Here is a 15,041-nt window from a genome sequence, read left to right as displayed (position 1 = left end):
TCACCAAATTAAAAAATTAGCATCTAATCAGTTCTAATATTGAATTTAGACTTTATTAAAAATATGCCTGTTGCTATATGTGTGTGTGTGTGTGTGTGTGTGTGTGTGTGTGTGTGTATGTATGTATGTATTTTTTTGTACTAGTGATTGAACTCAGGGTCTAGGAAAGCTAGCACTCTGCCACTGAGCTACATCCCCACTTTAAAATTCTTTTTAAAATTAATTGATTTTGTTATCCCCACTCATTTTACTTTTTATTTTAACATAGTATCTTGGTAAGTTGCTTGGGCTGGTCTTAAATGTGTGATCCTCCTGGCCTCTGCCTCCCAAGTAGCTGGGGTTACAGGTGTACACCACTGTGGCTGGTCCCACCCAATGTCTTTTTTTTCTCCTAGAGTTTCATAGTTATACACAGCAGTTGGGTTCATCCCAACAAACTCACACATGCAACGAAATTCATTTCAGTTCATGGTCTTCCCCCTTTTCCCTCCCATGCTCCCTCCCCTCTTCCATTCTCCTTCCGCTCTACTAGACTTCCTTTCACTTGTCTATTCATCAATGTCTTTTTTTAATTTTAATTTTTATTTGTTCTAATTAGTTATACGTGACAGCAGGATGCATTTCAATTCATTATACACGAATGGAGCACAACTATTCATTTCTCTGGTTGTATATGATGTAGTCACACCATTTGTATGATCATACAAGTACCTAGGTTAATGATGTCAATCTCATTCCATTATCTTTCTCACTCCCCTGCCCTCACTCCCCTCTGCCCAATCCAAAGTACCTCTCTTCATCCCCCAACCCCATTATGGATCAGCATCCACATATCAGAGAAAACATTTGGCCTTTGGTTTTGGGGGATTGCATGATATTCTCCAACTCCATCCACTTACCTGCAAATGCCATAATTTTATTCTCCTTTAAGGCTGAGTAATATTCCATTGTGTATATATGCCACAGTTTATTGATCCATTCATTTATTGAAGGGCATCCTGGTTGGTTCTATAGTTTAGCTGTCGTGAATTGAGCTGCTATGAACATTGATGTGGCTGCGTCACTGTAGTATGCTGATTTTAAGTCCTCTGGGTATAAACCAAGGAGTGGGATAGCTGGGTCAAATGGTGGTTCCATTCCAAGTTTTTAAGGAATCTCCATACTGTTTTCCAGAGTGGTTGCACTAATTTGCAGTCCCACCAGCAATGTATGAGTGTGCCTTTTCCCCCACATCCTCGTCACCCATGTATTTTATAAGAAAGGAAAGAAATGCCATGGCTTGATCTCTCATCCAGAATTTCAGGTTACCTTTGCAGTGACGTTCTCCTTAGCCTCCTTTAACCTGGTGTACTTCCTCAGTATATTCCTTAGTATCTTAGGGCACTTCCTTAGTATCTCTTTGTTTTTTGTGACTTCGAAGAACAGAGGCTAATGATTTTGCAAAAATCAAAGACTCCGGATTTTTATGATGTTCCCTCATGATTAGATTCAGATGCATTTTTTGGCAGGTGTATCCTGTACGTGGTGGGTCCTTCCCCGTGTGCCGTGTCAAGAGGCTTGGGTGTCTGTCCCATGCTTATGCTAACTCCAGTTACTTGGATGAGGGATATCTGCAGGGTTCTTCACTGAAAGGGTACTCTCATGACTGTGCCATGAGCACACGTCTGGTGGAGAGATTGTCCTCAAGCTTTAGCTTCCTGCTTTCATATCCATGGATGAAATTCTAAACCCATCATTCCTTCTATGCTTATTAGTTGTTATTCTACTGTGAGGAAGAGCTTTCCTATCTCCTCCATTTATTTATACTAGTATGGATTTGTGGATTCCTTTTATTTTTTAAATGAGTGTCAGTTTTCTCCTATCATTGTTTATTTTGATGCTCAAAGTGTTTTCTTGTTTTGTTTTGTTTTGTTTTGAGAATTGGCCAAAGGAAGCCCTTTCAAGCTGGCTCCTGTGTCCTCTTGACATGTTTCCATAGCTCTTTCAATAACTCATTTTTTGGTGTAGATAATATGTCCCAGGTTTGTCTCACACTTTCCCAGCCCTGACCCTGGAATCGACCATTTTGCAAGACACCTTGATGAATGAATGTTTAGGCATGTCCTAGAAATCATTCAGACACCAGAAATGTAAACCCACACAGTACATTCCTGTCTTGGCTATACCTGCACCCAGCATACCCCAGCTTCCCTCGGGACCCTGAGCAGGCATATCCCAAGGAAGCGAAGCTCATTCTTTTGACTTTTGTCATTTTCATTCATTTCCATTTCATTTTAAGATAAATTCCATTCTCTTAAACCCTAACCTGAATTTTATTCGATGTCTTCTGTTTCTTCAATGTTCTAAGATTTTTTTAAAAGTGAAATATATAAGGTAGATTATGAAACAGATTGTCCTTGAATTTGTGTCATATCCTGTTTGAAAACGAAACATATTTAGTAATTCACCTGGGAAAATATTAGCAACTGTCTAGAGTGCAGACTCGGAGGTGTAGGTAGCCATCGAGATATTGCATTCACATTAGGGTAGATCCTCTCTGGACTCCATTAGCCTGTCTCATAGACGGCACTGGGGTAGCTTTCCATCACTGTAACGAATACCTGAGGTAATTTACTTTCGAGGAGGAAGTTTAATTTTGGCTTACCGTTCAGGAGATTCCAGTCCCCATGGTTGGCCCCCCTGCTTTTAGGCCTGGGTGGGGCAGCTCATCATGGCAGAGGAGACAATTCACCTCCTGGCTGGGTTGTGAGAAAGAGAGAGGAAGAGGAAGGGACGAAATCCCAACATCCCCTCCAAGGGCACTCCCCAGTGACTGGACGGCCTCCACAAGGTCCCCATCTCTTAAAACATCCCCACCGACTTCCCAATAGCAGCACCCCAAGCTTATCACACATGGGCCTTTGGGGGAACACTCCAGATCCAAATTACAGCAGCATCTTTCTCTCTTGAAATTCATTTGTCATGCAATGGTTATGTGAACTGAGGAAAGTCCCTGAAACCTGTGATTTTGAGTTTCCTTATGCCCAAAGTAAGTCTGGCACCCCCACAGCCAGGGGTGATTTGAAATAAAGATTCTTAGGGTTCAGCCCTTTGTGAACGAGGAATCTTTCTTCTTCTCCTGCTTAACCCTTTCCTATTATTGATGACGAGACAGGATAGTGCTCCTCTGCCAAGGGCACACTGCGCCTGGACTGGACTGAGACCTCCTGATCCACAGGGCTCTTATCCTGCACATGCTCTTGACCTTGAGCCACGCTCCTGGCTTTGGGAAATGATGCTGTATAACCAAAGGTGTGGCTTCCACTCATGTGTTTATCGAACTGCAGGTTTGAGAAGATGATCAGTGGCTTGTACCTGGGGGAGCTTGTCAGGCTTATCTTGCTGAAGATGGCTAAGGCTGGCCTCCTGTTTGTGGTGTGAGATCCTCTGCTCTTCTCACTAAAGGCAAGATCGAAACACAGCACGTGGCTGCCATGGAGAAGTAAGTAATTGTGTCCCTCCTGCCTTGGCTCTGTGGGAGGTGGGTGGCCAAGGTATGGTGTGTTTGATGGTGGGACAATAGTGGGGACCAGATCTCCTTCTTCACTAGGGGGGCTTCAGGCTGGGCATAGCTTCAGGCAGCCTAGCAATTTCTGCTGTGGTTCAGATGCCATATTCTTGTTAGTTCATCAATCAGGGACTCTCCCCATGTTTTGCTGCCTTCTTTCTCCCTTAAGTGATGACTTCTGACCTTTTTGAGTTTGATTCAATTCTGGATGCTTTATTCCAAAATGCATGTTTGTGCACAATTTGCTTACAGTATCAGGGCATCCTTGAGCCCTGGAAAGCCATGGGACCTAAGTTAAGAACTCTTGCTGTGGCAAAAGCCTTCCCATCTGCTCCCAGCAGAGCTGCCTTTGGATTTGGTGATTTGAGTCTCAACATCATATTCCTGCAATGGAATGCTTGCTGGTGAAGGTGGCTGGCCCCAGTCAACTCAGGGTCCTATTCCTCAGGCTGAGAATCCCTGGCATTGCCATGGGCTTTGGAACCAGTTTGGATTCAGCAGACTGGCACTGGTGCCCAGAGTCTGTGACTGAACAGATTTGGGCAGGGACAGAGTTTCTGGGGATGGCTTATAGCACAGGGTGGTTAAAAGTATGGGCTATGATCTAATTACCGAGTTCAAATCTTGGCTATAGCACTTATAACTGTGCAAAAAGGGACAAGTCACCCTTGTTATGATTCACCTCTTTCATCTGTACAATTTGGCATGACAGTATTTTTCCTTAGAATTTTGTGAAGATTAAATGTGTTAATACATATAAAATCCTTAGACAAGAACCTGGCATGGAGTGAGTATTGAATAAGAAGTAACTGCTGTTATCAATGTTGATATTGTATTACTCTATCGCCATGAACCAGTCTGTTATTTTCATAACCCTGAGAAGTGGGAAGCTGGCTCCCCAAGGATGCCTGTGGCATGGGCAAGTGTGGTCCTCTCATTCCTGTCCCCTGGCCAGGTATAAAGAAGGCCTTGGTAATACAGAGAGATCCTGGTGGATCTGGGCCTGGAGCCCTCTGAGGCTGACTGCATTGCTGTCCAGCATGTCTGCACCATTGTCTCCTTCCGTTCCGCCAACCTCTGTGCAGCAGCACTGGCAGCCATCCTTACACGCCTCCGGGAGAACAAGAAGCTGGCGAGACTCAGGACCACAGTGGGCATGGATGGCACACTCTACAAGATACACCCTCAGTGAGTACCGCCTGCCCACCTACAACCCTTCCAGCATGTTTCTCCTGGAGCTAGGTTCCAGTTCTTACCGAACACTGCTGTTTATCTGGGCAGATGGAACTGACCACCCCTTTATACTTCTAAGATCAAAAAGGAAAGGGTGGATGAATCCAAAGCCTACTTTTACCTAAATGGCTGGGTTGCTTTTGGGACTCACTCTTGAAGAAATAGTCTGCTAAAATCAATTGCCTAATTTGGAAGGCTATCTACCCATCTTGTATTTATCCACTCATGTATCCATACATCCATTCATCCATCCATCTATCTGTCTGTCCATCCATCTATCCATCCATCCACCCATCCATCCATTTATCCTTTCATCCTTCCATCCATCCATCCATCCATCCATCCATCCATCCATCCATCCATCCATCCATCCATCCATCCATCTGTCCATCCATCTATCTGTCTGTCCATCCATCTATCCATCCATCCACCCATCCATCCATTTATCCTTTCATCCTTCCATCCATCCATCCATCCATCCATCCATCCATCCATCCATCTGTCCATCCATCCATCCATCCATCCATCCATCCATCCATCCATCCATCCATTCAGCTATTCATCCATCTGTCCATTATTTATTGAAACATACTAGATGGTAAGGGAAAATAAGATACACCTAGTTAACGATGGGAAAAAACAGGGATGGCAGAAGTTGCCAAGTTCACCCAAAGGATCCTGGTAGGAAGACACAGGGAAATGAGAATTTCCCTGAAAGATGGAGAGCAGAATCCCCTTTTGACTAATGGAGGTGGTACACCCTAGAAAGGGCTAAGCAAGAAAATCCTTCTTTAGAGAAGATGTCCAGCTAATACATTATGCATGGACATGCCCCCACTGCTGAAATATAGCTGATCAAATAAGTGCTTCCTTGAGCCTCCAAGTGCCCTTCCACTGCCCCTGTCACCCCTGACCACAACATCCAGCAAGTAAAGGGGTGAGCCCTGGCCCAGCAGGGCTCTCCGGGATGCAGTCCACCACTGTACCTGGGTCTGTTCCCGTTGGTCAGACCTGGTCCTTTATGACTGCTAATATTTTGCATCATCCCTACCTCCAGGTACCCAAAACGCCTGCACAAGGTGGTGAGGAGACTGGTCCCAAACTGTGACGTCCGCTTCCTCCTGTCAGAGAGTGGCAGCACCAAGGGGGCTGCCATGGTGACGGCAGTGGCTTCCCGTGTGCAGGCCCAGAGGAAACAGATTGATGAGGTGTTGGCTTTGTTCCGGCTGACCCGAGAGCAGCTCGTGGGCGTGCAGGGCAGGATGCGGGCTGAGCTGGAGTATGGGCTGAAGAAGAAGACGCAGGCGCTGGCCACTGTCAAGATGCTGCCCACCTATGTCTATGGAATGCCCGACGGCACAGGTGGGTCTGCAAGCCCTCTGCTCTGAAGGGCCATTCAGACCCTCCCATCAAAACTCCCTGAGCCGGCTGTGGTGGCGCACACCTGTAATCCCAGCCGCGCGAGAGGCTGAGGCAGGAGAATCGTGAGTTCAAAGCCAGCCTCAGCAACTTAGCGAGGTGCTCAGCAACTAGTGAGACCCTGTCTCTAAATATAAAGCACAGAAAAGGGCTGGGGATGTGGCTCAGTGGTTAAGTGCCCCTGAGTTTAATCCTTGACATGTCCCCCGCCAAAAAAACCTTCCCTGAATCCAGGGAGGTATTTGTTTTTAGATCCTTGGATTCATGTCTATAATGAAAGGAGAAGATAGGGAGGTTCTCCTTCTGAACTGTGTGCCTTGGTTAACCCAAGGGTGTGTGTGAGTGTGAGTGTGTGTGTGTGTGTGTGTGTGTGTGTGTGTGTGTGTGTAGGTGAAGACAGGAGCAGAAGAAGACCCAGATTCCTGTCCCTGAGCTTCCGTCTGGATAACTGGGCAGGCGTGGGCTGGTCTTCCTGCCCTGTTCTCTTCTGGCGCTTGGAGTGCTTTCTCCCTCCTCTCACTGGTTTCTACCCTGAACTTTTTCAACTCTGGATTTTGCTCCTGCTTCTCTGGCTCAGTGGAGAGAGCCACTGAAGAGTACGTAAGTTCTTTAGACAAGGTATTTCACCTCTTTGAATCTCATGGACCACTTATGGAAATAATGACCTTTGTGAGATGATTCACATCTTATAATTTGCATTTGAAACTTTACTTTCATTTCATCTCCACAACCACTTTGTATGTTACCCAAACAGGGAATGGTTCCCGTTTTATGAGTGCCCAAACCAAGACTCAGGTTTAACGATCTGCAAAGGTCACGTTTTGGATCTCTGAACAACAGAGATCTTTTATGAAACCCAAATCCTTAGCGTTTACTTGAGAAACACACACACGCACAAACACACACCAAAGCCCAAAATCCACCTGGGTGTGGTGGTGCACAGTTGGACATTCCAGTGACTCAGAAGGCTAGGTGGGAGGGTCACAAGTTCGAGGCTAAGCCTCTACAATTAGTGAGAACTTGTGCCAAATAAAAAGGGCTGGGGATGTGGCTCAGTGGGAAGAGCCCTGGTTCAATCCCCAGCACCCAAACAAACTGGTACCAAAACAAAACAAACAATCTCCCTCCAGAAAAAAAACAAAACAACAAACAAACAAAACAAAACAAAAACTCCCCAACTTAAAAAAAAAAAAAAATCAAGGAATATAAAGAAATCACTTAATTATTTAACAGCATTCTTCATCTCTTTCATCCTCTGCCTTCACTCCTCCAAGCTCTATTAAGCTCCTACTGCCCCCAGGCTCTGTTCCAGGCACGGTGATAGAGCATGAAATAAAGTCCCTGCCGTCGCAGGGGGACTTGCAGCCTGTCGGGCAGTGAACAAGTACAGGTCACATGATATGGGGTGATGACAGGGGTGAGGAAGAAAACTAGAGCTGGAGAAGGGGTCAGAGAGATGGCTGCGAGTGACGTCTTTGGCAAAGGCAAGGAACAGCCAAAGACCAGAGTGGTTAAAACCAAGAGGGTGAGGCTGAGCGCAGGAAGGAGGCTCTTCAGGAGGCAGAGGCTGCAGCGGCAGAGCAGCCAGAGGCCACCGCCCGTGGGTCCCCAGGGTACCAAGGAGGAAGGACTTGACATGGTGTTTATTAGTCAGGCTGTGGCGAGGGGGACCAGGGGAGGAGAGGGAGCGAGAAGATCATTCCATGCCGTGCTGATTCCTCTAGACTGCACAGGCAGGATGGAAACCCACTCCGGAAGTCCCTTGCAGTATGGGTAACCTGGGCCCGATTGGCCCTCGGAGGCCTCTTGCATGTCCTTGAGCGGATGCTCTGTACCTAGAATGCAGTGCCTTGGGGCTTCCTAACAGGGCCGTGTATGGTGGTGCTTAGCAGCATATAAAGACCCTCAGAGGCCCAACCTCCTTACTCTGCCAGATGTGGGAAGAGAGGGCCTGGCCACCCTTGCTTATATGAAAAGCCATTTTTTTCAGAACCACTAGGTCCTTTCCTTAGGTCCAGGGCAACTTTTGGGGGCTGGCAACCCTCACCCATGATAGTGCAGGTGGCACCTGGACCTTTGTAGTCCAGCCTCAGACAGGTGCAAGCAGCCCTGCCCGGGCCTCAGCTCCTCTCTGGGAGCCCAGGAAGGCAGGGTTCCAGGTCTGCTGGCTTGGGCATCTCCTCCTCCTCCCAGTGCCCTGACACAAGTCCCCACTGAGACCTTCTCCACCACAGAGAAAGGAAAGTTCCTGGCCCTGGATTTGGGGGGGACTAACTTCCGGGTTCCTCCTGGTGAAGATCCGAAGTGGGACGGAGATCAGTGCGAATGTACAACAAGATCTTTGCATCCCCCTGGAGATTATGCGGGCACTGGAGAGGAGGTGAGTATAGGAGGGAGTTTTGTGCCCCATGGGCGCTGGGCTCCCACCCTGCTGGGTGCCCAGCTGGCATGGATGCTGCTCTCTCCCCGCAGCTGTTTGACCACATCGTGCAGTGCATCGCCGACTTCCTGGACTACATGGGCCTCAAGCGGAGCGCGGCTGCCTTTGGCTTCACCTTCTCCTTTCCCTGCAGGCAGATGAGCATCGACAAGGTGAGAGACCCCGGGGGGTGCTCTCCGTCTTTGGGGGGCACCTCAAGTTTCCTCCCAGTCACTGTTTGCTTTATTTAGGGGTCAGAAGTTCAGAGCATCTAGAAACACATGGAGGCATAATTTAACCATTAAAAATTTTTCTTTTTAGTTCAAATCTAAGACTTGCCATTTATTAGCTGTGTGACTTTGGGCAATTTATTTAACCTCTCTGTATTTTGATTTCCTCATTTAAAAATGAGGATAAAAATAGACCTCATTTAAAGGTGTGTTTTATGGATTCCAAAATTTCTGTTGCAATTGTATTTGAGGAATATTTTGTTCAGCAAAGGATTGTAGCAGATGCTCTGTCAGGTGATCTATAAAGGGTCTAGAAGGTGCATTGTTGAACAAGAAAACAAATAGCGGTAGCTTATACACAGTATGATTATTTATTTAAAAATACATAGGCATAGAGAAAAGGATCTGGAAGGATTCCTACTGGACTAATAATAGAGGTGACCTCTCAGGTTGCGGGGAGGGGGTGTTAAAGGGAATGTATTCTTATCAGTAACTTTTAGTTTCTTAAAAGATGATTGCCTCCCTATGTCACTGTTGCCCTTAAAAATCAATACACTGTGGGAGGCGAGAGATGGGGAGCTGTATGCAGCTGTCCACGGTCCTGAAGGGTTGATGGTTCCAGGACACAAATGTGCTTCTGGCCCAGGCACCGGGCTCCCAGGGCCTCTTTCTTCTTGCGTTCTGACATGTTAAGCAAAGGGGCAGCTGGAAACAAAGGCACCCCATGACTGGGGAGAAAAAAGATTCAAAAATAAATGTTATTTTGTGTGATTGCAGTTTACAAGGAAGAAGTTTTTCAGTTGGGTTGTCCTCTCTGATTTGTCTACATATGTCCACCAGGAAAAGAGCAAGGTGCCTGGTTTCTCAAGGACTGTGGAGAGAAGGAGGGAGACTGGGGCTTGCTGACTGAGGGCTTTAGGGTGAGGTGGCATCGAGCCACAAGGGTGGGCCACTGCCGGCAGGTTTGCTGGCCACCTCTTCTTCCCAAGAACTCCCCTGGCTGAGACACCCAGCCCTGCCAGCTATCCCCTCTCCTGGCTTTCTATGCTACAGAGCTAGGGCTAGATTGACATCTGCTTCAGGCTAACAGGATAACCTTGGGCTTTTTCTTAATATTTAAAATACTTTTTTTTAATCAATATTGTAAAAAATTGTACATGTTAATTTTTGAAAAGTTTGAAAATATAAACAAATAAGGAGAGACTAAAAGGCACTCATACATAGCTTCATTCCCAGATACAACCACCATCAACTTTCTTGGCATATATAGTGTTCCTGCTGAGTGTGGTGGCGCATGCCTATAATCCCAGTGGCTCGGGAGGCTAAGGCAGGAGTATCGAAAGTTCAAAGCCAGCCTCAGCCACTAAGCGAGACCCTGCCTCTAAATGAAATATAAAAAATGGCTGGGGATGTGCCTCAGTGGTTAAAAAATAGTGTTCCAGATCTTTTTCCAGGTTTACATGTATTTATAATTTTAAAAATAAAAGCAGAATAATGCACTATCTGTGTTTGTTTACTGGGCTTTTACGTAACAGTGCATAACAAACATTGTTCTTTAACATCCAATGTTCTCCTACAGCCTGCATTTTAAGTGGCTGCATGACATTTTTTATATTGCTGCAAAAAATGATCAGTCTCCTGGATATTGTCGCAATAATAGGATGCCTCTAGTTTTTCACTGTGGAACAATGCTTTGATAAACATGTTGTAACTGCATCTCGACCCCATCTCACTCTGTCCTAGGGTGAATTAGAAGTGGGACTGTTCTTGATTCTGTTCAGTAATGGCAGGGAGCACGACTGACCCTTGAAGAATGTGAATTGGGGTGGCAACTCCACACAGTGCTAGACCTTGTCTGGGCATCGTGCTCAGTGACGCTTCCGTGCTGTGTCAGGGCTGCAGAGGTGGAAGCCCAATCAAAAGCACTGCTTGACTAGCAATCAAATTGTCAGTGTTGAAGTTCACGGTGGTCCTTGTGAACTATTGCTCAGATGAATTTCCTGTCCTTCTTTTTAGGGAACACTCATAGGGTGGACCAAAGGCTTCAAGGCCACTGACTGTGAAGGGGAGGATGTGGTGGACATGCTCAGAGAAGCCATCAAGAGGAGAAATGTAGGATATGGTGTTGAGTCTTGTACCTGACCTTGCCCTTCCCTGAGACCCTCTGCTCTGCCGTCCTATGCCCAGTCCCTGTGACTCATCCACATTCTGCTTCCAGTAGAACTTCCTCCTTTGCAGGAGTTCGACCTGGACATAGTTGCGGTTGTGAATGACACAGTGGGGACCATGATGACCTGTGGCTATGAAGATCCTAATTGTGAGATTGGCTTGATTGCAGGTGAGTGGTCAGACAGAACCCATGGCCTAATCCCATCTGATCCTTAAGAGATGTCCTCTCAACACAGCAAGACACGGAAGGAATTGTGGGCGGTGGTAGGGGAACCCATTATTTCTTCTTTATGCAGAGGATCTGTCCAAGGCAGAGAAGAAATTAATTAAGATTAGGATTCCAGATTGCCTAATTAGTAAATCTCTACTTAGTATCTTTTTCCATTAAGGGTTCTAAGTCAGGGTCAACCTTTTTGTTGAGGAAGGAGATGATGTAGAAAGAAGGGATTTTCAAATTATGGCTTTAGGGCAGACTTTCTTGGGAGGAAGGAGGCCAGAATTGAAATACGTAGGCCTGGGGTGAAGGAAACTTGATTCTAATTCTGGTCCCAATGTGCACCTCCTGCTCTTAGGGTACGTAGGAAGGGGTTGAGTTGGAAAGAAATTGAGAAGAGGGAAAGGGAGGAGCCTGAAGGCATTTTAGGGACCTTTGGAAGAATTTTGGCAGTGATTACGGCCAAGCGTAGATTCCAAAAAGAGACGACTATCTCTAAGCGGTTGAGAGACAGGTGGGTTTGAGTAGGTGAAGATGAGGATGAAGGTCATTCCAGGTGACAGGCAGACTGAGGAGTGACAGATCCTGGGGAAGTTGTTCCAGTGGTCGTCTGGTCATCCTGAGTACGAGCAGCAGGTGGAACAGGAGACGCAGATCTGCTGCGATGGCTTCAATGCCAGGTGGAGGCTCCACCCCACTCAGACCCTCACCTCGTCTGTGAGCTTGGGCAGGTTGCTTGTTCTGTCTGAGTTGAATTTTCTCATCCGCAGGAGGGACGAGCTAGATCTAGGGGGCCGTAAGGCGAGGCCTGTTTGAATATAATAGTTGCCCGTACTACTGTGTTGACAGTAGTTCTGAGGCCAGGTCACAGGCAAGGGAGAAAATGGTGGCTCACAGATGCCACATGCTTGCTTATTGTTCTAGCCAGCTTTTTCTCTCCTGTGACTAAAGGACCCAACAAGAACAATTTTAGAGGAGGAAAGGTTTAGTTGAGGGCTCACAGTTTCAGAGGTCTCAATCCATTGATAGCCAGCTCCATTCTTCCGGGCTTGAAGTGAGGCAGAACATCATGGTGGAGTGTGGCAGAGCTAAGTGGCTCACGTGATGATCAGGGAACAGAGACAAAGAGACTCCACTTGCCAGATGCAAAACATATACCGCAAAGCCATGTCCCCAATGCCCACCTCCTCCAGTCACACCCCACTTGCCTTCAGTTACCACTCAATTAATCCCATCAGGTGATTAACCCACTGATCAGATTAAGGCTCTCATAGCCTGATCATTTCTCCTCCAGACCTTCTTGCATTGTCTCACACATGAGCTTTTGGGGGACACCTCACATCCAAACCATAACACTTATTCAAGACTAGCTGGTTTCTCCTGGTCCCTTCTGGCTCTGGTTGCTAATTCTAACTCCTCGGAAGCTCTGTGATGTTGATCAAGATGGTGAGGCTGGCAGGGACCTGAACATTTACCATGTGGAGAAAACTCACCAATGTCACCTCATTTTTTTTAAATAAAAAATCCATAAGGCAGGCATTATTTCCTTTTTACGGATGAAAACTCAGCCTCTGAAAAAGAAGACGCTTGTCCAGGGTCACAGCTGAGTATAGAGCTGGATTCATGGCAGGTTGGATCTGACTCCAATCCTGATTCTTATTCACTGCACTCTGCTGCCCAAGACCTCATGGTGTCTTAGAGGACTAAAGTCCCTCCACAATTCCTACTAGGGACAGGAAGCAACATGTGCTACATGGAGGAGATGAGGAACATCGAGCTGGTGGACGGAGATGAAGGGAAGATGTGCATCAACACAGAATGGGGAGGATTCGGAGACAATGGCTGCATAGACGACATCCGGACCCAGTATGACAAGGAGGTGGACGAGGGGTCCTTGAATCCTGGCAAACAGAGGTGAAGAGGGCAGCTGTGTACCTTTATACGGGGTGCACACAGAGAAGCTTTTCAGGACCTAAGGGAGGGGTGCTATTTTTGTATCATTGACATGATACCTTTGTATGATTACTGGAACTCTGCATCACTGTCAATGCAGTAAAAGAGAAGTATGTTTCCCACAGGTAGAAGGAAAAGGTCTCTTTTTCTCTTTCCTGGAGGGTACCACAAGGGCAGGTCTTGGCTCTGGAAGCAAGGCAGAGCTGGCAGAGGCCTACTCACTGGGGCCAGGTGCAGAGCAGGGGTGGCTGGCTTAATGAGCCCTCTGGGAAGGATGCTTGGTAGGTTCAGTTTAGAGGTCAACATCCTCGGCCTTTTAAGATCCGGCTGCCAGGTTGGTGACCTCTGTTCTGGGGGTGGGAAAGCGGCCCCCTGTGGTATATGGGGAGGGCTTGTTTTCAACTGCAACATCATGTCACATCAGGGGATATACCAATTACTAACCACACTAAAAATACTGAAAATAATGGCTTTAAAAAACTGGGCCTAGATTTTTCACTTGCATTATGATATGCCTTCTTTTTTTTTTTTTTTTTTTTTTTTTGCGGTGCTGGGGATTAGAGCTCAGGGCCTTGTGCTTGCGAGGCAAGCACTCTACCGACTGAGCTATCTCCCCAGCCCATGATATGCCTCCTTGAGTGGGAGAGAAAGGGGTAGACTGGGCTATCACATGAGGCCTTGATTTTTGACCTGGGCCCATGCACTGGAACAGGGAGCGGCAAACCTCTTCTGTAGAGAGCCAGGTAGTAACTGTTTTTGCAGGCCGTAGGGTCTTCATTACAGTTAAGGCTCAGTATCTTAATATACAAGTTAAGGGAAAATACAGATGCGCGAGAGGGGTAACGTGTACATTGAGAGGCTGAGCAGGTAGAATGTGATGGGATGCCTGGGCCAGGGCACCTTGGTGACCATTCCTACAACATTGTGTAGGAAAAGGCTCAGGCAAGGCTAGGCTCAGCCCCGTAGCCCCTCACCTGCCCTTGGCATTATCTTTGTCCCTGGAAGGCAGGTGAGCTTTGGTAAGGCTAGCTGAATAGGAATTGCTGCAAAAAGAAGGAACCTTATCTTTGTTTTCTTTTTTGGTACCAGAGAATGAACCCAGGGGTGCTTACCCACTGAGCCACATCCCCAGCCCTTTTTATTTTTTATTTAGAGACAGGGTCTCACTGAGTTGCTTAGGGCCTTGCTAAGTTGCTGAGGCTGGCTTTGAACTTGTGATCCTCCCTCCTCAGCCTTCCTACAGGCCTGTGCCATTGCACTCGGCAGGATCTTATCTCTGAATCCAGGTGGGGACATCTGAATGTCAAGGCTCTTCTCGAGGGGCAGATTCCTTACGTCTTAATTTTTTGTTTGTGTCCACTGGGGCCCATGTTTCTGAACTGAGAGTTCAAGGGCAGAACACTTGAATTGGCCTTGCGGTCAACATTAGTCTTCTGTCCTGGTGTTGGTTTCTTAGGCTGAATGAGTCCCACAGGTTTAGAGAACACGTAAGTCTCAGATGCACTCGAATTTCTATTTACCTCCACAGCCAATGGAAGTCTAGCTCTGCACGGTTGTCATGGATACCATGGAACCATGGTTCACCTACCTGGGCAGAGTGTCTTCTAGGTGCCTTGCTACTTTCCAAGCCCCCTTTCCCCTTGCTGTTTGCCCCCATGGGGTTCACAGCCTGGTGGGCGAGGAGAGAGGAACTGACATTTTTTGAGTGCAGGTAGTTTCAATGTATGTGCAGGTAGAATCTCAGGATTCTAGTGGAATAAATGTCTTCTTCATACAAAGCCAAGGAGACCCTCTAGCAGATCAAATTTTTTTGCTCAGTGCCTCCCGTGCACCAGATGCTTGCCTTCTACCAGTTTT

General features: G+C 46.9%; 1 protein-coding gene across 1 annotated transcript in view; it reads left to right on the top strand.

Moving 5' to 3' along the window:
- HKDC1 (hexokinase domain containing 1) overlaps positions 1–15,041 on the top strand; it is a 49,364-nt gene that overhangs the window by 24,051 nt on the left and 10,272 nt on the right. The window contains 11 exon segments of the mRNA XM_079135769.1: positions 3,327–3,409; positions 3,412–3,481; positions 4,503–4,522; positions 4,525–4,735; positions 5,838–6,142; positions 8,434–8,483; positions 8,485–8,505; positions 8,507–8,791; positions 10,865–10,960; positions 11,087–11,186; positions 12,962–13,145. Of these exon segments, the coding sequence (XP_078991895.1) occupies positions 3,327–3,409; positions 3,412–3,481; positions 4,503–4,522; positions 4,525–4,735; positions 5,838–6,142; positions 8,434–8,483; positions 8,485–8,505; positions 8,507–8,791; positions 10,865–10,960; positions 11,087–11,186; positions 12,962–13,145 (1,425 nt within the window).

The sequence above is a fragment of the Sciurus vulgaris genome (genome assembly GCF_902686455.1).
Source record: "Sciurus vulgaris genome assembly, chromosome: 4".
In the NCBI taxonomy this organism is placed as follows: domain Eukaryota; kingdom Metazoa; phylum Chordata; class Mammalia; order Rodentia; family Sciuridae; genus Sciurus; species Sciurus vulgaris.
Note: the sequence above shows the minus strand (reverse complement) of the source record. Positions and strands in the feature narration are given on the sequence as shown.